The sequence below is a fragment of the Oryctolagus cuniculus genome, chromosome 3 (genome assembly GCF_051225735.1).
Source record: "Oryctolagus cuniculus isolate XC-2025 breed Fujian yellow rabbit chromosome 3, ASM5122573v1, whole genome shotgun sequence".
In the NCBI taxonomy this organism is placed as follows: Eukaryota; Metazoa; Chordata; class Mammalia; order Lagomorpha; family Leporidae; genus Oryctolagus; species Oryctolagus cuniculus.
The window spans coordinates 107,769,171-107,792,198 of NC_142869.1; the positions used below are offsets into that span (position 1 = coordinate 107,769,171).

Genomic DNA, 23,028 nt, shown 5'->3' on the forward strand with positions numbered 1-23,028 from the left:
TCTGAGTAATAGGCACTAGAGAACATGTGGTAGTTGAGAAGTAAGTGTGATTTAGTTAGCAAACTGTAAGTGTGGTTTATACAGTAGAGCTGGAGGAAGTGGTAGAATGTCCCAAGAGTCAGATAATAGGGGATTTGAGCTTTGTCCTGTGGAAAATAGGAACTATCAGAGGTTTGTAAGCAGGGAAGTTCAAACTCTTAAGTTGCTCCACCCAACAAAAAGCAACTGCAATAATTTGAGTGAGACACAATAAAGACTTCAACCACAGATGGTGGTTAGGAGAGATTCAAGGGAATCAGGATTCTAAATCTTAGAAAACAAAATAGAGTCCCAGTAGTTGGAAGATACTAGTGGTGCACCAGAGATCTTAGTTCCAAGCAGAATTTACTCTATTTATTCAAGGATATTTGCTCACAAACTCTCAGAAGGATAAGTAAGCTAAGTAGTTTTGGTATCTCTTGGAAATGCACATAGCAGAAATTCTGTCACTCCTTAGATTTCTCTACATGTGATTAGTGGAGCCCACATCATGAGCCAAAGTAAAAATCTTAGTTTGGGGGGGGTGGATGTTGTGGCACATTGGGTATGCTACCATCTGGGATGCCCATATCCCCTCTCAGAGTGCCAGTTTGGGTCCTTGCTTCTACTTCCAATCCAGTTCCATGCTGATGCTTCCTGGGAGGCAGCAGAGTATGGACTAAGTGGTTGGGCCCCTGCCATCCATGCGGGAGACTTGGATGGAGTTCTGGGCTCTTGGCTTTGGCCTGGCCCAGGCTCGGCTGTTATTAGCATCTGGGGGTTGAGGCAGTGGATGAAAGATCTGTCATTCTCCCTTTCTAGTAGATGAAAATCAATTAATTAACATTAAATAAACTTGCTATTGTAGTAACAGGAAACCAATGGAGGTTTCAGGCAGTGGCATGACATGAGTGGATTCTTTCAGATCATTTGGGCCATTGTGCAGACATGGGAGTAGCAGGGAGACTGGTAAGGAAGGGTGTGTCAGCAGATGAGGTAAAGGATGGTGGTAATGGAGATGACCAGGTCACCAATGGGGTCTGATTTGAAGGCAGTCAATGAGACTTTTTCTTGTGTACTTGTGCTCATAGTAAATTATTTTCAAAGATGGGTGCAACCATATTTTCTCATCCTACCCACTTTTTTGCCACTTCTCTCAACAAGGTTTGTTTCTTCTGACTGGAGGCTGGCCTTAGGACTTATGACCAGTAAAAGGCACTAGACATGACAATCTGGAATCTTCCAAGACCAGGTATGAAGAGCCCTTTACATTGTCGTCATTTTTTTTTTTTTTTAAGATTTATTTATTTCAGTTAGAGAAGTAGAGACAGAGATCTTCCAACTGCTGGTTCATTTCTCAAATGGCCATAACAGCCAGGGCTGGGCCAGGTCGAAGCCAAGAACCAAGAGCTTCATCTGAGCCTCCCGTGTGAGGCCCAACCACTTGGGCCATCTTCTGCTACTTTTCCAGGCACATTAGCAGAGAACTGGCTCTGACTTTCTCTCACTCTTAAATAAGTCTAAAGATTTATTTATCTGAAAGAGTGACAGAGAAGGACCATGTGGAGAGCCACAGAGGATGACAGATTGCTCATGAAGATACTGCCCACATGGAGACATGAAGTATCATAGCTGAGAGCCAGCCTCTATACCCCAGATATGTAGGATCCAGACATGTGAGTGAGGCTACTTTGGAACTTCCAACCCAGCCTAGCCTGAGCAAGAGGGCAGTTATCAACTGGAGAAGAGCCAAGCCACCATTTTTGAGCCTCACCCAAATTCTTGACTCCTAAGTTTGTTGTTTTAAAACATCAAATTCTGAGTGGTTAAGCAAAGAGATGATTCAAACAGGCTTTTAAACATAATTCACTATTCAGTTAATGGTTTATCTATTTTAGTGCTTCCCCTTACCTCCCTGCCAAGACAAGCTTTTATTACTTTCCTGTTTTCTGATTCGAAAGTTCTCTTTCCTTACATTCCTCCAAAAATTTTTTTAAGGATTTATTTGAAAGTTAGAGTTATGGGGCTAGTGCCATGGCTCACTTGGTTAATCCTCCGCCTGCAGCGCTGGCATCCCATATGGGCTTCAGGCTCCAGTCCCAGTTGCTCCTCTTCCAGTCCAGCTCTCTGCTGTGGCCTGGAGGACAGTGGAGGATGGCCCAAGTGCTTGGGTCTCTGCACCAGCATGGGAGACCAGGAGGAAGCACCTGGCTCCTGGCTTGGGATCGGCATAGCGCCGGCCGCAGCGGCCATTTGGGGAGTGAACCAATGGAAGGAAGACCTTTCTCTCTGTTTCTCTGTCTGTAACTCTACCTCTGAAAGAAAATAGAAGAGACGAGACGAGACGAGATGAGATGAGACGAGAAGAGAAAAAAGAAAAGAGTTACAGAGAGGGAGAGGCAGAGAGAGAAGTCTTCTATCCTCTGGTTCACTCCCCAGAAAGCTGCAGCCAGGAGCGTTTCATCCAGATCTCCCATGTGGGTGGCAGGGGCCCAAACATTTCTGCCATCTTCCTCTGCTTTTCTCAGGCCATTAGCAGGGAGGTGGCTCAGAATCAGAGTTGCTAGCAGGGAGGTGGCTCAGAATCAGAGTTGCTAGCAGGGAGGTGGCTCAGAATCAGAGTTGCTAGGACTCCAACCAGCACCCATATGGGATGCTGGCATCCCCTGCAGTGACCCAACCTGCTATGCCACAACACAGGTCCTCTCCTTCAGTATTTTTATGCTGGTGCAATCAAAACAAAATTAACCCAAGTGCAGACACAGCAGGGGGAAATACTTAGCAAACAGCTACGATGCAGCCTGAGCATATGAAGGCATGGTAGTGAATTAAAGGGCAGGAAGTACGTTGAGACTGGGGCAGGGCCAGGTGGGGAGAGGTCAAGCCACTTCAAAGTCTCTGTGGCTGGCCTCTGCTGAGGTCCTCTGTTTGTATTTTCTGTCAGCAATGATGCATGTAGGCTCCCACTGGACCTTTTCCAGAGGTAGTCGTGGATATGCTGCCTCGATTCTTACCAAGCATGCAGGCACTGTGGCACTACACAAAAGCCTGGTTCACTGCTACTGAAGGTCACAAGTCTTTCCCTTGTGGGATCAGGAAAACATTTTCTTAGCTTGGGGGAGGGTTCAGATCCTTACTTTGTTAACAGCTTTGATGCCAAACTATTTTCAGGTATTTTAAAAACTCATTTAAAAAACATTTTTTTTTTTTTTTTATTGAAAGGCAGAGTTACAGAGAGGCAGAAGCAGAGAGAAAAAGTCTTCCACCTGCTGGTTCACTTCCCAGATGGCGGCAACGACTGGAGCTGCAAAGATCCAAAGCTAGGAGCCAGGAGCGTCTTCTGGGTCTCCCACACAGGTGCAGGGGCCCAAGGACTTGGGACATCTTCCACTGCTTTCCCAGGCCATAGCAGAGAGCTGGATTGGAAGAGGAGCAGCCGGGACTGGAACCGGCACCCATATGGGATGCTGGCACTGCAGGTGGTGGCTTTACCTGCTGCACAGTACTGGTCCCCTCAGCTCCAGCTTCTTATCTATTTCATTTGTATGTTTACCCTATACAGTGAACCAGGAGTCTCAATTAAAACTTGGGTTTATCAAGATTCCAACTGCAAGAGTGAAACAGAATATTCACAGAAATTAATTGAAAAAAACCACGAGGTTGTGGCTTGTCTTCCATTCCTATGTATGACTGAAGAACAACTGCTATTCCAACATAGGCTCTAGTTACATGTCCTCTTCAGTCTTGATTCTCTGCAAGAAAAATTCAACAGGTCTTGCAAGGGAGATGACTTCACAGTTCCTGATTCTTCCTACTCCCCCTAGGTCTAGCTCCTTCCTCTCACATGGTTCTTAGCGAACTCCAAGTTCTGATCCTGGTAGTACAAAATTCATTAATCTGGATGTGCTACCTTATGAGGAGATCTAGCATTCACTGGGACCAAGCAGGACTTTGCAAATGTTCTAGAGTAACTGCACATCTGAACTAGAGTCTGGTAATACCTGGTGCTCTTCATGCTTATAGAAAACCCCTAGGCCGGCGCCGCGGCTCACTAGGCTAATCCTCCACCTTTCGGCGCTGGCACACCGGGTTCTAGTCCCGGTTGGGGTGCCGGATTCTGTCCCGGTTGCCCCTCTTCCAGGCCAGCTCTCTGCTGTGGCCAGGGAGTGCAGTGGAGGATGGCCCAAGTCCTTGGGCCCTGCACCCCATGGGAGACCAGGATAAGTACCTGGCTCCTGCCATTGGATCAGCGCGGTGCGCCGGCTGCAGCGCACCGGCCGCGGTGGCCATTGGAGGGTGAACCAACGGCAAAGGAAGACCTTTCTCTCTGTCTCTCTCTTTCTCTCACTGTCCACTCTGCCTGTCAAAAAAATAAAAAAATAAAAAAGTGGAGCAGCCGGGACTCAAACCGGTGCCATTAAAAAAAAAAAAAAAAAAACAACAACCCTAATCTGGTAATCTGTGCTGGAAGAAAACCAGGTTACAGGCATGTTGCAGCTGACCAACCTCATTGTTAGGATTTCCCTGCAGTTTGACTTTGTTTCACTAATCAATGGGCAAGATGTTTACAAAGCATCAAGCTAAAGTGGACAACTATGTGATATGTAAGCTAAAATCAGATTCTTTAACCAGTGTTCTGTGTTTAGCTGCCTGACTTTAAATGTTTATACTGCAAATTATATACAACTGGTTAGTATCAGCTTGATAGTACTGCTTATGAGAGAACAACAAATATGAATAATAACCAGTAGAAATCACTCCTACAGAAAAGGGATATATTTAGGATGTTTCCAAAATGAGTGCGTTTACTTTCATCTTCCGTAAGTTTGAAACTGACTGAAATCTTCAAGATGGGTTTAGGTCTTCAGTAGTGACATTCATTTGAAATGTATTTTAAATAAAAAACAGACAAAGAAGGCCTATATTTGTAAACATTTATTCTCTTGAACTGAAAAAGGCTTGCATCAGCACACATTGTACAGCCTTGCAAATTACACAGAAATTGAAAAGAAGGTTCCTTGTTCATAAGTGCAATGAATCTTTGATCTCCAGTGATCTGCTGCAAACAATGAAAACAAATTTTAAACCACTTAAGAAGTTTCCAGCACTCATTAAATACATTTCCTTAGGTGACAAAAAAATCCATAAGGAGGGGAATGTAATAAGTGGCATTTAATTATTGGAGGGACATTTTAAAAAGGTGGAAGTACAAGTATTTTCCTGTCAAGAATGATTCCCATCCCCCCTTTGAATCTGAGTAGTTTGATTAGGAGGCATTAAGAACATAATTTACGTTACACTTAATGTTCATACTACCTAAATGAATACGGAAAGGACCCTATGAGGGAGTTCTTTATTTTCTGGAAATTGTTTCTGTGTTTAGAGATTCAAGGGAAGAGTAATCTTCTATTTGTGGGCTCTTTTGAGCAACCCTAGCCCCCACAACGATAGTGCATGGTTCTGACTTGGTTATTTTTTCCACTCCTGCATTCTTTTTCCCCCAAATTCTAAGTTGGGTCACAATGTGCTGGCTATAAAAAAGAAATACAGGTTGCAACTGGTTATAATCATTTTGAAGAGTAGTTTGCTGTACAATAGAGCTTTGGATCTGATACAAGAATTCAGAAATATAAAACAAAATAACTATAAAAGTTAGGAGGCATTTGAACAGCATTTCCTTAGAAAAAGCTGCTAACTCTGTATCATTCCGATGTGGATTCCTACAGTCATCTGGGGTGCAATGTGTATCTGTTTCCCCTTTGCTGGATCACTGGCCTTTCTTCAAAAGCTATAACATCAAGACCACACGTCCTAGGAGTCTCTATAATGTTAACAGAAGCTCCAAATACCAAGCCAATCAGAGATGGGAGAGGGCAGGGGAATCATAAGGTCCAAAGGTGGCTGTTACTGAGAACTTGCCCTTTCCAAAATGTGAAAGTCATAGTGTTTCTTGCTTGTTCTCAGCTTAAACTTGTTAACTGAGTTAATCTGTTTCTTCAATGCATTCTGTGCAGCTGAAATGGAGGGGAATGTGGCTAAGACGGTATACGTGGAGGCCAAGTCACTGGGTTTAGAGCGTTCAGGATTGACGGTATTGTCCCCACTGCCACAGCAGAGTGGGTGACGACGCAGCTGGGGCTGGGACTGGGGGTCCCGGAGCCACCGGATCTTGGCGCCAATTTTAAAGAGTTCCCCAAAAAGCTTCTCAGCTTCCATGCGAGTTATCCCATCTGGTAGTTCAGTAATTTCCAAGACCTTCCCAACAACTAGAATGGAAAAGGTGTACAATTAATACATCCCTGCTACCAAAAATGTTGGGTGAAAAGTACTGCAGTCCCAGATACAACACAGGAAAGAACAGAATTTTCAGAAATCATTCAAACCCACAAAATTGGCTTTCTGATTATCATCTTTTAAATCATTCCTACTTACCCCTCAGGGTATAGAGCCAACAGTGCTAAGCTACCAGTTTCATGATGGTTGCACATATGTAAAATACCATTATGTACAGTGGCTTCTCTACATTAGGTGTATGACCTTGGGCAAATATTATTCTGAATTTATCGTTCCCAATGTAAAATGAAGATAATAAATAGCACTTGTCCTAACCATTCCATAGCAGTTGAATTGAAAGCTTAAGTGCCAACTTGAAAACCCTTTACATAAAAAAGTGGTATTATCTGTTCATTCAGCCTTGCTTCCACATAGATCATTGAGGGTGTGGGTTTTGCTTGTTCCTCCTACATACCTCCTCTTTCTCTGACTCCCTTACCCCTCCCTGCATAAACCTGTACCTTACTGTGTACCTCCCATATCTGAAATGATGAAAAGAACATATTCAAGAATCCTACATTGGAGATGATATAATTTCTTATGCAGAAAAAAGCCCATTTCTGGCATGTGGCATATTTTCAGAGATAGACTCCGGTTTGCAGACCCACATCCAGCTGCCCCTCAGGGACACACCTGCCTCTCCTGCTCCAAGGTCTGTGGATGCAGCTTTTTTAGCTTGTCTCCTTCCTCGGTTTCCATGCCTACTGCCAGATTGACCCTGAAAAATCCACAAATAGTTGAAATAAGGTTAGTAGTGCTGAAATATCTGTTTATATTGGTTAAAAACTTGATATCTAAACATACTTAGTTTGGTTTTATACATCAGCATAAATTAACCAATTCCAGGCCTTCTGGATTCTGCCTCTGCAGTAATGGCACATCTGTCCTTCCCTGTTGCTATCTGTTATAAGGATTCCCTAACCCCCAGCCACTGCCCATCTTTGGGTGGCTCTAGCAAATCACAGCTTGGCCAAATAGCTAGCACCATCTCCGTTACAGAATTCTTGATGGGGCCAGTGCAAACCATGGTAAATCAGCTGGCTGTGGCACACAGACTTCCTTGAAAAGTGTCAAGAGGTGTGCACAGGGTGCCCTTCACCTGCAGCAACATAAGTGTGGTGTTTTGCAACCGACACTGAGAGGTCCTCCTGCCTTCCATACCTGTTGGTTTGGAATGTGTCCATGCAGAACAGCAGGTGGGTTGTACTGCAGTGGTTGGCCAAGTAATGGATACCTGGCATCTCCTGAAAGCAATAAAAAAAGTTATGTTTTTCTCTTCTCAGTAATAAAGCACTTACTCAGAGTCTTTCAACTTTTTAAGATAATTAAGATGTATGGAAGAAACATGTTTGGCAGAATAAAACAAGTCTAAGTAATTGACATTTTAAAAAAGAATGAACATTTCCAAATATCCTTTAGAGAGCTGAGGGAAACTGCTGAAAGGATTAAGGAATACTAAGTAGTGGGTGAGTGGTAGGGACTGCATTGATGGGCAGACTTCTCTATGTACGTTCAAACTATTTGCTGATTTTGACCCGTGTCAACAAATTATCTATTCAAAAAAGTAAACAGATTTTAAAGAGTAGAAGAAAATAGAACGTATAAAACAATTTAAAGATACAGAAGAGAAAGACTTTAAAGAAAACTTTATGATAGTGACTTTTTAAAAAAAGATTTATTTATTTATTTGAAAGTCAGAGTTACAGAGAGAGGCAGAGGTGGGGGCAGGGGCAGAGAAAGAGAGAGAGAGAGAGAGAGGTCTTCCATCCACTGGTTTACTCCTCAGATGACCACAATGGCCAGAGTTGTGCCAATCTGAAGCCAGGAGCCAGGAGCTTCTTCCAGGTCTCCCACATAGGTGCAGTGGCCCAAGGACTTGGGCCATCTTCCACTGCTTTCCCAGAACATAGCAGAGAGCAGAGATCAAAGTGGAGCAACTGGGACTCGAACTGGCACCCATATGGAATGCTGGCACTTCAGGTGGCAGCTTTACCTGCTACACCACGGCACCAGCCCCAACACTGAATTCTAACGTCACATACAAAATCCACCAAATATCTGTTAACACCCATTCCATCGACTTGAGACACTAAAATAATATTATTCTATGACAACTGAAGATCACCATTTCAAGGTCAGTACTGCAGCATAGCTGTGTAAAGCTGCTGCTTGAGATGTTGTCAGACTACATGGGCACCAATTCAAGTCCCAGCTGCTCTACTCCTGATCCAGCTCCTTGCTAATGGCCCAGGGAAAAGCAGCAGAAGATGACAAGTGTTGGGCCCTTACCATCCATGTCGGAGACTTGGATGAAACTCCTGCAGCCATCTGGGGAGTGAACCAGCAAATGGAAGATCTCTCTTTCTTTGACTCTCACTGTCTCTCTTGCCTTTCAAATAAATAAATAAATCTGAAAACCCTACCAAAAAACCCCAAAGAACCTACATTTCAAGGCAAGGAAAAGTAGTAAGCTCTGTATTTCCTCATATTCATTATTAATTGTGATAATAGCTATTCATTATTGTGACAATTGTATATGCTTGCATATGTGTATAAACTTACACATATGCTTATAATTAAAAAATATTTATTTATGACAAAGAGGGAAAGAGACAGACTAGAAGAGATCTATCTGCTGGTACACTCCCTGAATGTCTAGAATATCTGGGCACTGTCCAGGCTGAAGCCAAGAACTCTATACCATATGGGTGACAGGGATCTGACTACTTGAGCCATCTCCTGCTGCCCCCGGAGATGCACAATAGCAGGAAGCTTGAATGCAGAGTGGAGCTGGACTCAAATGCAGGTATTCCTATATGGGATGCAGGAATCCCAAGCTATGTCTTTTTAAATTTTTTTTAAATTTATTTTTTATTATTCTTTGTTTTTAATTTTTTTTATTTTAGTTTTTTCCCCAAGCTGTGTCTTAACCACCGTGCCAAATTAGGTGCCCCATTTTTATTCAAAGGGTATATTTATGTTCCAGGTACTGAGTCTGTTCTTAAATTATCTTTCAATGAAAATCTGTATTTAAAACGGGACCTTGCTTGGACAGACTGGAGGGTGGTAGCAACTCAAGGATGTGGATCATTATCTGCTGCTTCCAAGGGACTTTAGCAGGAAGCCTGATGGGAGTAGAGGTGGGACTTATCCCAGTTACTCAGATATGAGATGTGAGAATCCCAAGCAGCAGCTTAACCCTCTGTGCCACAGTGCCCACTGCCTCAGTACAGTTCTAAAGTATCACTTATGAATAAATATCCCCTTCCTAAATCAACAAGTGTGGGTGTCAGATGGAGATTTTTTTGATTGTTTTCTTCAGGGCCTAAAGTCATTACATAGTAAGGGCTTAATAAAGCTGACTGTAAAAACTTAGTCCTGGGGGCTAGCATTGTGGTGCAGTGCATTAAGCCTGCAATGCTGGCTGCCCATCTGAACACTGCTTTGTGTCTTGGATGTTCCATTTTTTTTTTTTTTTTTTTTGACAGGCAGAGTGGACAGTGAGAGAGAAAGACAGAGAGAAAGGTCTTCCTTTGCCGTTGGTTCACCCTCCAAAGGCTGCGACGGCCGGTGCGCTGTGGCTGGTGCACCACGCTGATCCGATGGCAGGAGCCAGGTACTTATCCTGGTCTCCCATGGGGTGCAGGGCCCAAGCACTTGGGTCATCCTCCACTGCACTCCTGGGCCACAGCAGAGAGCTGGCCTGGAAGAGAGGCAACCGGGACAGAATCTGGCACCCCGACCGGGACTAGAACCCGGTGTGCCGGCGCCGCAAGGCGGAGGATTAGCCTAGTGAGCCGCGGTGCTGGCCCGGATGTTCCACTTCCAATCCAGCTCCTTCCTAATGCACCCAGGAGGACAGAAGATGGTCTGAGCGCTTGGGCCCTTGCCACCCATGTGGGAGACTAGGAGTTCCAGCCTTCTGGATTCAGCCTGACCTGGCCACCACTGTCGTGCATTTGTAGAGTGAACCAGCAGTTACAAGATTTTTTTCTCTGTCTTTCCTTCTATCACTCTGCCTTTCAAACAAATAGAGATAAATCTTCAAAACTGCAAAATAAAAACTTTCATGCTTTAGAATAATGTTTTCATTTGCATTACATTGTCATTTTATTTTAACCATAGCCTCCAAACTTAGCACATTCTGTGTTTGCAGGAGGGTCATCAGTAGGTGCTAGGAAAGCATCTAAAGGACACCTTACAACTCTTCTCTTGATAGCTTTATGACAGAGAAAGAAGCCATGGGCATCCAGCCACTCCATGGAACTTCTTTCTGAGGAACACTGTCCAAGTGCGAGGACAGTCACATCCATGCTATACTCCTTCCCAAACTCTAGCTGCAGAGCAGATAGGACTTGGGGGCTTAACACCGAGATCAGAGATGCGGTGTGAAGTGTGAAGGTGCAAAAAGTAGTTGTAAAGTGAGAATTAGGGGCCAGCATTGTAGCACATCAGGTTAAGCCATTGCCTGTGATGCCGGCATCCCATATGGGTACTGGTTTGAGTCCTAGTTGCTCACTTCTGATCCAGCTCCCTGCTAATGTGTCTGAGAAAGTAGCAGCAGACGGCCGAATTGCTTGGATCCCTGCTACCCATGTGGGAGACTGAGATGGAGTTCCTGGCTCCTGGCTTCAGCCTGGCCCAGCCCCAGATGTTGCATTCATTTGGGGAGTAAACCAGCAGATGGAAAATTCTTCTCCCTGTGAAACTCTGCCTTCCAGATAAATAAATAAATCTTAAAAAAAAAAAAGGTCAGTTATTACAATTAAGAAATTTTTAAAAATAAGGCTCAAAAAGTTAGTACTAAAGAATAATAGAGAAAGTTGCCTAAAAGTTCTGGGAACTGATTTAGCGACATGTAGCAGCCTTCTTTCTAAATATGGAGAAGACTATAGTCAGCAGCATGAATGTTGTGGGGCAAAGGGTTAGGCAGAACCTGCAATTACTGCATCCCATATCAGAGTTCCAATTCAAGTCCAGGCTACTCTGCTGCTGATCCAGCTTCCTGCTAATGCACCTGGGAAGGTAGGTGATGATGGCCCAAGTTCTTGGGTGAGAGACCCAGATGGGTTTTCTGGCTTTGACCTGCCCACCCCCATCTGTGTGGGCATCTGGGGATGGAACTAATAGATGGAAGATCTTTGTTTCTCTCCCTGTCTCTCTGTTGCTCTTTCCATCAAATGAATAAATCTTAAAAAAACACAAGAAAAGCCGGCGCCGTGGCTCAATAGGCTAATCCTCCACCTTGCGGCGCCGGCACACCGGGTTCTAGTCCCGGTTGGGGCGCCGGATTCTGTCCCGGTTGCTCCTCTTCCAGGCCAGCTCTCTGCTATGGCCAGGGAGTGCAGTGGAGGATGCCCCAGGTGCTTGGGCCCTGCACCCCATGGGAGACCAGGAAAAGCACCTGGATCCTGGCTCCTGCCATCGGATCAGCGCGGTGCGCCGGCTGCAGCGGCGGCCATTGGAGGGTGAATCAACGGCAAAGGAAGACCTTTCTCTCTCTGTCTCTCTCTCTCACTGTCCACTCTGCCTATCAAAAAAAAAAAAAAAAAAAAAACACAAGAAAAACTGAAAGATTGTAGTCAACTAGCAGCAATAACCAGACTCCTCTTGGGGTGCTTGAATCAGATCGTGCATCACTATCACTGTACGCATGAATGCACGGAGGGCATCCACACCACAGTGTATGCCACACGTTATTTCAATGCTTTTTTTTTTTTTTAAGATTTATTTATTTATTTGAAAGCAGAGTTACAGAGAGAGAGAGAGAGAGAGAGAGATCGATCCTCCATCCACTAGTTCACTCCCCAAATGGTCACACAACTGGGGCTGGGCTAGACTGAACCTAGGAGCCAGGAGCTTCTCACATAGGTGCAGGGGCCCAAAAACTTGGGCCATCCTCTACTGCTTTCCCAGATGCATTAGAAGTAGAGCAGCCAGAACTCAAATGGGCACCCATATGGGGTGCCAGTGCTGCAGGCTATGGCTTAACTCACTGTGTCAAAGAGCTGGCCCCTCAATTAGTTTTTGATACTGTGCTTTATTTTTCTAGACTATTACAGTAACTGGCTTTGTAGAAAACTGAAAAAGAGAGAGTTATAATGGAGAAAAGAGAAATCATTATGGTAAATCCAACCCTTCTAACATTTGGTGTATATATATATATGTGTGTGTGTGTGTGTATGTATATACACATACATATACATGCTCACACATGTGTGCATTTTTTAACTCAAAAAAAATTCAGAGGGGCTGGCACTGTGGCATAGTGGATAAAGCTGCTGCCTGCAGTGGTGGTGTCCCATATGGGTGCTGGTTCTAGTCCCAGCTTCTTTACTTTCCATTGGCTCCCTGCTAGTGTGCCTGGGAAAGCAGTGGAAGATGGCGCATGTCCTTGGGCTCCTGTACCCACTTGGGAGACTGAGGAGCTCCTGGCTTCGGATTGGCCCAGCTCCAGCCGTTGTGGCCATTTGGGGAGTGAACCAGCGGATAGAAGACCTCTCTCTCTCTCCCCACCTCTCTGTAACTCTGCTTCAAATAAATAAATCTTTAAAAAAATTTATATATAATTAACACAGAAAGAAACACATTTTAAGTACTGACTTCGATGAATTTTTTTTTTTTTTTTGGACAGGCAGAATTAGACAGTGAGAGAGAGAGAGAGAGAGAGAGAGAGAGACAGAGAGAAAGGTCTTCCTTTTTCCGTTGGTTCATCCCCCAAATGGCCGCTACGGCCAGTGCATTGCGCTGATTCGAAGTCAGGAGCCAGGTGCTTCCTCCTGGTCTCCCATGCGGGTGAAGGGCCCAAGGACTTGGGCCATCCTCCACTGCACTCCTGGGCCACAGCAGAGAGCTGGCCTGGAAGAGAAGCAACCAGGACAGAATCTGGTGCCCCAACCGGACTAGAGTCTGGGGTGGCGGTGCCGCAGGCGGAGGATTAGCCAAGTGAGCCGTGGTGCCAGCATTTGATGAATTTTAATAACTGTATAAGTTTATGTAATCAGGTCAAGTATTTGGCGCAGTGGTAAAGATGCTGTTTGTGATACCTGCATTCCATACTGGAGTGAACTGGGTTCAAGTCCCAGCTAGGCTCCTGATCTGGTCTCTTGCTTATGAGCACCCTGGGAGGCAGCAGGTGATGATGGCTTAAGTACCATGTGGGACACCCAGATTGAGAGCTTGGCTCCTGGCTTTGGCATGGCACAGCTCTAGCTATTCTGAGCATTTGGGAAGTGAACCAGTTGATGGAAAATCTGTCTGCTTTTCACACATAATGAAAAAGATAAATTAAGTAAAAAATTTTAAAATGTACAATATTAAAAAAAGTCCATGTAACCATGATCCAAAAAAGAAAAGGAAATGTCTATCTCCCAAGAGATCCCTCTAGCTCCTTTCCACTCAATTCTACATTTCATCCCCATCACTGCCTGATTTCTAATACGACAGATAAATTTGTCTGTAGCTGGATTTTACATAATTAGAATCAAGGAATATATATTCTTTTTGTGTCTGGCTTGTTTTTCGCTTAATAAGAATCATGGGATTTCACCCATATTGTGTGTCAGCACTTTGCTTGGTTCACTGTTGTTGTTAAGTAGTATTCCACTTGTTTCCCCAGTCTATTTTTTTTTTTTTAAGATTTATTTATTTATTTGAATGTTTATTTATTTACTTACTTGAATGTCAGAGTTACAGAGAGAGCAAGAGAGTGAGCTTCTATCTGCTGGTTCACTCCCCAAACGGCTGCAATGGCCAGGCTGGGCCAGATGCAAGCCAGGAGCCTGGAACTTCTGAGTGTTCCACATGAGTGGCAGGAGCCCAAGGATTTGGGCTATCTGCTACTTTTCCCAGACCATTAGCAGAGAGCTGGATCAAAAGTAGAGCAGCCCAGGACTTGAATCAGCGACCACATTGGATGCTGGTGCTTCAGGCATTGGGGTAACCTGCTGTACCACAGAGCTGTCCCCACTCCCTTAGTCTCTTGCTGATGGACATGTGAAATACATCCAGTTTGGACTATATAAAAAAGTTTCTATAAACATTCTTGTGCAAGTCTGTGTGGACAGGTTTCTATTTCTCAGCTACCTAGAAGTGAGACTGCTGGGTTGTATGGCAATGACAAACTTTATAAGAAATCTGCCAACCCTTTTCCCAAAGTGGTTTTATTATTTCATACTCCTATCACCAATGTGTGAGAATTCTATTTCTTCACCAACATTTGGTATTGTTAATCTTTTTGATTTACAGTCATTCTAGTGGGTACAAAGTAATATCTTATTCTGTTTTTTTTTTTTTTTTTTTGAAAGGCACGGTTACAGAGAGCAGAGAGGCGAAGAGAGAGAGAGAGAGAGAGAGGTCTTCTACCTGCCAGCTCTCTCCCTAAATGGCCACAATGGCTGGAGCTGGGTAGATCTAAAGCCAGGTGCCAGGAGCTTCTTCTGGGTGTCCTACGTGGGTGCAGGGGCCCAAGAACTTGGGTTATCATCTACTGCTTTTGCAGGCCATAGCAGAGAGCTGGATCAGAAGTGGAGCAGCGGGACTCAAATTGGCACCCATATGGGATGCTGGCATCGCAGGCAGAGGCTTTACCCACTAAGCCATAGCATTGGCCCCTCATTCTGGTTTTAATATTCATTTCCTGAATGGTTTTTCAAGGGCTTATTGGGGATGTGTATATTCCTTTGTGAAATGTCCATGTAATCTGTTTTTCATTTTTTAAAACATTTATTTGCTCAAAAGGCAGAGTGATAAAGATAGCCCATCCATTAATTCACTCCCCAAATGGCTGCAAAAACTATGGTGGGCCGAGCTGAAGCCAGGAGCCAGGAACTCCACCTGGATCTCCTACATGGGTAGCAGGAGCCCAAGTACTTGGGCCTCATCCAGTGCCTCCCAGATGCCTTAGTAGAAAGCTGGACTGGAAGCATGGAGTAGTTTGTACTTGAACCAGGCACTCTGATATGAAATGCAGGCATCTCAAGCAGCACCTTAAGCTGTGGCACCATAATGTACATCTCTAATTTGTTATTTTTTTTAAAGATTTATTTATTCATTTGAAAGTCAAGAGTTACACAGACAGAGGAGAGGCAGAGAGAGAGAGAGGTCTTCTGTCCGATGGTTCACTCCCCAGATGGCTGCAACAGCCAGAGCTGCGCCAATCTGAAGCCAGGAGCCGGGAGCTTCTTCCGGGTCTCCCATGTGGGTGCAGGGGCCCACGGACTTGGGCCATTCGCCACTGCTTTCCCAGGCCATAGCAGAGAGCTGGATCGGAAGAGAAGCAGCTGGGACTAGAACCGGCACCCATATGAGATGCCGGTGCTTCAGGCCAGGGTGTTAACCTGCTGCACCACAGCGCCAGCCCCCTAATTTGTTATTTAAAATCACTCACCACACTGTATTTCCCTTCCAAATGAGTCTTTAAAATGTAAGTTTTAAAGATTTGCATAGTACTCCCCATACGTATATAATGAAATTCATTCCTCAGTGAAGGACATTTTCTGAAATTTTTAGCTCTAGGACAAACTCCTTAATATGTCCATTTTGTCTGCATTATCTTTAGTATAATTTCCAAGATATAAAATGGTTTCCATATTAGCTTATAATCATCCAAATGCATGTGTATTCCTCCAAGTAGACTGAAGGTCATTGAGAATGAGGACTTACTCATCTTTCTACAAGAGGAGCACAATATGGTAGGTCCTCCATAGAAATTTGTTGAATATATTTTTAAATTAACTCTTGAAATACATCACTGTAGGGGCTGGTGTTGTGGTGCAGTAGGTTAAAGCTCTGCCTGCAGCATTCCATATAAGCACAGGTTTGAATTCCAGCTGCTGCACTTCCAAGCCAGCTCCCTGTGAATGCGCCTGGAAAGCAGTGAAAGATGGCTTAAATGCTTGGGACCCTGTAACCCAAACAGGAGACATCAATGGGGCTCTAAATTCCTGGCTTTGTTCTGGCCGAGCCATAGCCATTACAGGCCTTTGGGGAGTGAACCATTGGAGGGAGGATCTCTCTTCTTCTGACTCTTCCTCTCTCTCCATAACTCTGCCTTTCAAATAAATAAATAAATCTTTAAAAAAGATACATATTACTCTAATATAGGAAAAAACTATAGAAACAATTAGAAAACTGTATTATTATCATTATCTTAAAGTTAATGCTATTTTACCATGTAATAATTAATGTAAATAACTATTGAATCAATTAATGTGACAACAAAACCTTAAGGTCAGGAGAGTATATAGTAATAAATAGAGATACCTGAATAGAGGTGAAAATGCAGTTTTGTGGAAAACTGAAAAGTAGCAGTAACAAGATAAATTACCAAGCAGTTAAGAATGGACGTCTTAAAAATTCCTGAAGCTATGGTGGTTTCATGTACACTTACCTTGCCCAGGGACAAAAGCTCTAGAAAACTGGGGCATGATGGAAAGTGGTGGTCCAGAGGGACGGACAGCCTTCAGGGTGGACAGCTGAGCTGGTGCTGGCGACTGAGCTGGTGAAATTATGGGACTACTGAGTTGAGGGCTGTGCTGCAATCACAATACATCACAAAAATGGGTTAGCATCTGGGGCAGGTTTTTTGCAAATTTCTTTTGGACAAAAATTCTTCTTCCTGAATAACAAATACATGTGTAATTAAATATTAAAACATTATAGAAATATGTAATCTCTACCTCTGTTTATGGAAGAGGGAACAGACTACACTTCTCACTTGTAAAAAATGTTATTAATATAAAGAAAACAGATTTCATGTATTTCATAGGTACAGTTCTAAGATAACCATACTTCCCTTCCTGTCTCCCTCCTTCCCTCCTCCTTTTTTCCCTTTAATTTTTACAATAACAGAATTTCAATTTACTTTATAGTCACATGCTTAATTCACCACTAACCATAATATTCAACAAGTAAAAACAGAAAGACCTCTGTTCCACAGGAATATAGACAAGGGCTACAAATAGTAATAAAATAATAAGATGTCAGTTTCATCCTTGTACTTTTTTTTTGTATTTTATATACCTATTTTTGAAACTTGCTTTTGTATGCTAGCAATATTTTGATACCTCCACATGAGAGAATATATGCATCTATCTCATTTTATTCTGCAATAAATGTCTATCCCAAGATTTGATTTTTAAATAATTTCATTAGGGGGTATTAGCCTAGTGGTTAAGATGCTGGTTAACATGGCTGCATCCCATATTGGAATACCTGAGTTCAATACATGGTTCCTGCTGCTGGTTCCATCTTCCTGCTAATGCAGAACCTGGAGGCAGTGGTGATGGCTCATGTTAATTGGGTTCCTGCCACCTACATGGAAAACATGCATTGAGTCCCTGGTTCCCAGTTTGAGCCTGGCCCAACCCTGGCTGTTGTGGGCATTTGAGTAGTGAATTAGTGGATGAGAGCTCCTTTTTTCTCTTAAACAAATGAGTAAAATTTTAAAAAAATTCATAGCAAGAGGATAATTGCAAAGACAGTACAAAGAATCCCTAGATTTTCCAAAGTATGAAAATGTTTTATCACATTTCTTTTCTTTACATATATATGTATATATATACATATGATTTCTTTCAAATTGTGAATTGCACACATAGCTCTTTACCCTGAAATGATTTGATCTATCTTCTAAAAACAAGAAATCATTCTTACATACTCATAGTAGAATCAACAAACCAGAAAATTAATAATATAGTATAGGTACCTAATCTACAGAGTTCATTAAAATTTTCCCAAGTGTTCCATAAGGTCCTTTAAAGCAAAGGAAAAGAAACATTTCCCCTTTGTGTATGAAATCTAGACCAGAATCAGGGGCTGCATTTAGTTGTCATGATTCTTCATTCTAAAAGTCCCAGTCTTGTTAATGATTTTGGCACTTCTGAAGATCAGATAATTTGTGTCTATCTGACATCACAGTACTGTTGACATTTGCATGAATCATTGGTTAAGGTGATGTTTACCAGGTTTCTCCATTGTAACTTACTCTTTTTTCCTTTGCAGTTCTAAGTATCTTGTGGGGAGATACTTTACAAAATATCCTGCTTTGCATCAAATTTTAGACACCAGTTTTAGGATCTAGTGATGATTCCTGTCTTTTAGTTTCCTGGTAGTGATTTTCTTGCCTTTTTTGTTTAATCCTTAAATAAGATTTACTTACTTATTTGAAAGGCAGAGTTAGAGAGAGAGAAGGAGAGAGAGGAAAAGAGAGAGACAGGGAGAGAGATTGAGACTTCCACCTGTTGGTCCACTCTCCAAATGGCCACAACAGATGGGGCTGAGCCAAGCCCAAGCCAGAGGCTAGGAGCTTCTTCTAGGTTTCCCATGTGTGTGCAGGAGTCCAGGGACTTGGGCCATTTTCCACTGCTTTCCCAGGTGCATCAGCAGGGAGCTGGATTGAAAGTGGAGCAGCAGGGATTTGAACCAGCTTAACCTTCTATGCCACAGTGCCAGCCCCCTGGTGGTTATTTTCTAATTCCACTATCCCCCATCATTCTTGCAGTCCTTCTTTACTTTCTGGAACACTATGATGATCTATATTCATCCTGTACTTTCCCTGAACCAATCACCACAATGATTGTTTTTCTGAGGAGCTCTGGTTTGTTTTAGTGCAGAATGGCATTTAGAAACTACCATCTAGGTAGCAGTGTATATCACTCTTTTGTGTAGATATACTTAAAGATATTTTCCTAAATGTCAAAATTATTTATTTATTCATCAGTTATTCATTGATAAACTGCTAAGAGACTGTTTCCAATTTTTCAATGTTACAACAGGGAGGAAAGAAACATGCCTGGCACAGTTGGTTTTAATGCTTATTCTACAATTTTCACTGGATAAAGTTCCAGAAGTAGATTTGTGGATCAAAGATTTTGCACCTTCTATATTAAAAAACAAACAAAAAAGAAAAACTGTCACCAAACTGCATTCCCAAAAGAACTATACCAATTTATGCTACCACCAAGAGTGTACAAGACAGCTTGTAAATGGCTGTCTTTGCCAACACTGCAAAATTATTAGTTTTCTTAACTTTTCCCAATTATAGAGACAGAGTATTTTTATATTCTTATGTTTTTAATGGTCATTTACAGTTTATGAATTGATTTATAAATGATATTTATAAATATATATTATATATACATATACATAACATATGATTAATTCTTTAAGAAATTTGTGTGTGAGAGAGAGCGCGAGAGCCAAAGAGAAAGAGGGAGAGAGTTTCCATCCACTGATTTACTCTCCAAATGCCAGCAAGGGCTGTGGCTAGGCTGGGCAGAAGCCAGTAACCAGGAACTCAATTATTAAGCTATCATTGTTGCCTCTGTCACTGAATTAGCAGGAACATGGATTCAGGAACCAGAGCTAGGTAATGAGCCACATACTCCAACGCGGGATGTCCATGTCTTAACAACTAGGCTAAATGCCCATTTCTTTGTTATGATTTTGTCATGTTTATTGAAACATTTTTTCCCTTTAATTTTACCTTAAACATCTTAAAACAAACAAACAAACAAACAAACTTGGAGGTCGAAACTGTGGTGCAGCGGGTTAAATCACAATCTGCAGTGCCAGTATCCCCTATGGGCGATGGTTCAAGTCCTGGCTGCTCCACTTCTGATCCAATCCCCTGCTAATGTGCCTGAGAAAGCAGTGGAAGATGGCCCAAGTCCTTGGGCCCCTGCACCCACATGGGAGACCCAGAAGAAGTTCCTGGCTCTGGCCTGGCCCAACCCTAGCTGATATCAGCCATTTGTGGAGTGAACCAGCAGATGGAAGATCTGTCTCTCTGTTTCGCTCTTCTCTAATTCTTCCTTTAAAATAAATAAATAAATCTTTAAAAAAACCTCCTAATTCCATCAAGTTTCTTTTATGTTAAAAAAAGAAATGTTCTCTGAGAGGCAGAGAAAAAGAGAGACATGAGAGCTCCCATTATATGGTTTATCCCTCAAATGCCAACAACAGTCTCTACTCAGGGCTGAAGTCACAAACTGGGAATTTAATCCAGGCTGCACATGTGGGTGGCAGGGATTCAACCACCTGAGTCATTACCAGGGTTGGCATTAGAAGGACGCTGGAATCAGGGAGGAATCAAATTCAGGCACTCTGATATGGGTCACAAGCATCTAAATTGCTAGCCTAAATACCTAGCAGTGTAAAATTTCAAGGATATAAAAGTGTAGATAGAAAAGTATAGTGAACCTCTTTGGGCCCCCCTCATCCAATTTTAATTGTGATTGCCTCTGCTTTGTTTTTTCCTGAGGTAATAAAAGCAAATCTCAGATATCACAGCATTTCCTTTACAACATTTTGGTATTATAAATATTTCTATCTAATAGATAAGAATTCTTAAAAAAAACCTGAAAAATTAGCAATTATTAAAATTAACCTATCTTTGCTCAAAAACATCTTTTGACTATATAGTATCTAAACAAGATGTACATATTGCATCTGATTATTTTACTTCATGAATCTTTTAATCTATAATAAAACAAATTTTCATTTAAAAATGCCATTTATTTGTTAAAGAAACAAGGTCAGTGTATGTCTAGTAAAATATATTCTTGGTATCATGTAATCTGTCCTTTTTCTTCCTATAATTCCAATAAATTAGCAGACATAAAGGCTTGATTAAATTCAAGAACATTTATTTGAAAGAGAACCAGAGAGAAAGAGTGAGAGCCCCATCCATTAGTTCACTCCCCAAATGCTGCTGGCTGAAGCCAAAGCTGAGATATGAAAACTCAATACAGGTTTCCTATGTAAGCAGCAAGGACCTCATTACTTGAGCCATCACTGCTGCCTCCCACAGTGCTCATTCACAGGAAGTTGAGACAGCAGTGAAGCCAGGGATCAAACCTAGGCACTCTGATATACTGTGTAACACTCAGACCAAACATCTGTCTGCAGGTTCAATTTTTTGGATAAGAGCAGAGTACATCAGGAGTGATGTTATGTGCTTCGTTCTGCATCACATTAGGAGGCAAAGGAAAAAAAAAGCTTGATCAAACATTTTCATGTTATAACTGCTCAATGGGTTCTGTGTCATCTCATCCTTTTATTTTAACATTCCCCATATTTTTGTACCTAATGTTCTGCTGATGATTTCTCGTTATCACTTTTACACTGTTCCCAAATGTTGACTTTTCTGAGTTTGCCATTGCTTCTGCATTTATTAACTGAACTTATACTTTTTAAAGATTTATTTATTTGAAAGTCAGAGTTACAGAGATAGAGAGAGAGATCTTGCATCTGCTGCTTCATTCCCCAAATGGCAGCAACAACTAGGAGCCAGAAGTTTCATCTGGGGCTGCCACGTGGGTGGAAGGGGGCCAAGCACTTGGGCCATCTTCTGTTGTGCTTCCCAGATCATTAGCAGGAAGCTGGATTGGAAGTGGAGCAGCTGGGATATAATGGGTGCCCTTTTGGGATGCTGGCATTGCAGGTGGCTTTCTTTATCTGCTATGCCACAAGGCCACAATTCTTCTATAATGAAGAATGTTCTCTTATCAGCTATTTGGTTACACTAAAATATAGTTCATACAGTAAAAATAGAACAATGCTTGATTTGTTTTCTTTACAAAGTTTTAGATCCACTTTATTTTTTGACTTTTAAAAATAAGTAAAAATTTTTTGAATATGCAGGAGTTGGCAAATAATATTTAAATATTAAAGTAAATTGTGTAGATATGGAGAATATTCACTTTTAAAATAATAATCTGCTGGCCGGTGCCATGGCTCAATAGGCTAATCCTCTGCCTTGCGGCGCCGGCACACTGGGTTCTAGTCCCGATCAGGGTGCCGGATTCTGTCCTGGTTGTCCCTCTTCCAGGCCTGCTCTCTGCTATGGCCCAGGAGTGCAGTGGAGGATGGCCCAAGTGCTTCGGCCCTGTACCCGCATGGGAGACCAGGAGAGGCAGCTGGCTCCTGGCTTTGGGTCAGTGCAGTGGGCCGGCTGCAGTGCGCCGGCTGCGGCAGCCATTGAAGGGTGAACCAACGGCAAAGGAAGACCTATCTCTCTGTCTCTCTCTCTCACTGTCCACTCTGTCTGTCAAAAATAATAATAATAATAATAATAATCTGCTTCAGAGGATTTCAAATTGAGTAAGCCTTAAGTATAAAAAATGTAAATTTTCAAAATGATAATGATTAAAAGGATCTTACCTGGACAATACTGTCTACATTGCTAAATTCCACACACTTCTGTCCCCTCTGGTGATCACAGTAATATTTGTTCTGTTTCCACTGTGGGGGTGAGTGGGCACGAGATTGTGGATTGTTTGGTACACTGAGCTGCATCATTACCATTCCTCCACCAGGTGGTGGTGGTGGCACAGCTGAAAATCAGAATAAAGGACAGTGTAATCAGCGTACTGTAGTTACTGGCTGAACAATACAATAACAACAATTCCACATTTCTAAACAAAATTTTACAATTCTACTTCTTTTATTATTTTCTCATCGGGAAAAAGAGGCCAGGAAGATCTCTCTGATTTATAGAGTTGTGAGGACTCTGTAAGATAGGAGTGGGGTCAAGGTTCACTTGGGTATTTATAACATCATTTGTAAGACACACAAAATTACCAAACTTGATAAATTAGCCCACTACAGAGTAATTGAATTTTGAGGCTTGCCTGTGGTTTTGCAGGGCCAGACTAATGATTTTGCAGAACTTAT

General features: G+C 42.5%; 1 protein-coding gene across 20 annotated transcripts in view; it reads right to left on the reverse strand.

Moving 5' to 3' along the window:
- Nucleotides 1-4,938: 4,938 nt before the first annotated feature.
- R3HDM1 (R3H domain containing 1) overlaps nt 4,939-23,028 on the reverse strand; it is a 127,304-nt gene continuing 109,214 nt past the window's right edge. For 17 of the 20 annotated variants that reach the window (XM_089329261.1, XM_070071005.2, XM_051849604.3 and 14 more), the window contains 5 exons: nt 22,516-22,688; nt 16,742-16,886; nt 7,513-7,595; nt 6,985-7,069; nt 4,939-6,284 (listed from right to left, as the gene is read on the reverse strand). In XM_089329261.1, coding sequence (XP_089185387.1) covers nt 5,923-6,284; nt 6,985-7,069; nt 7,513-7,595; nt 16,742-16,886; nt 22,516-22,688 — 848 coding nt within the window. In that variant the 3' untranslated portion in view covers nt 4,939-5,922. Of the gene's footprint in view, nt 6,285-6,984; nt 7,070-7,512; nt 7,596-16,741; nt 16,887-17,564; nt 17,665-22,515; nt 22,689-23,028 lie in introns of those variants that run through there. The other 3 variants (XM_051849609.3, XM_089329267.1, XM_089329265.1) reach the window with 3 other exon arrangements.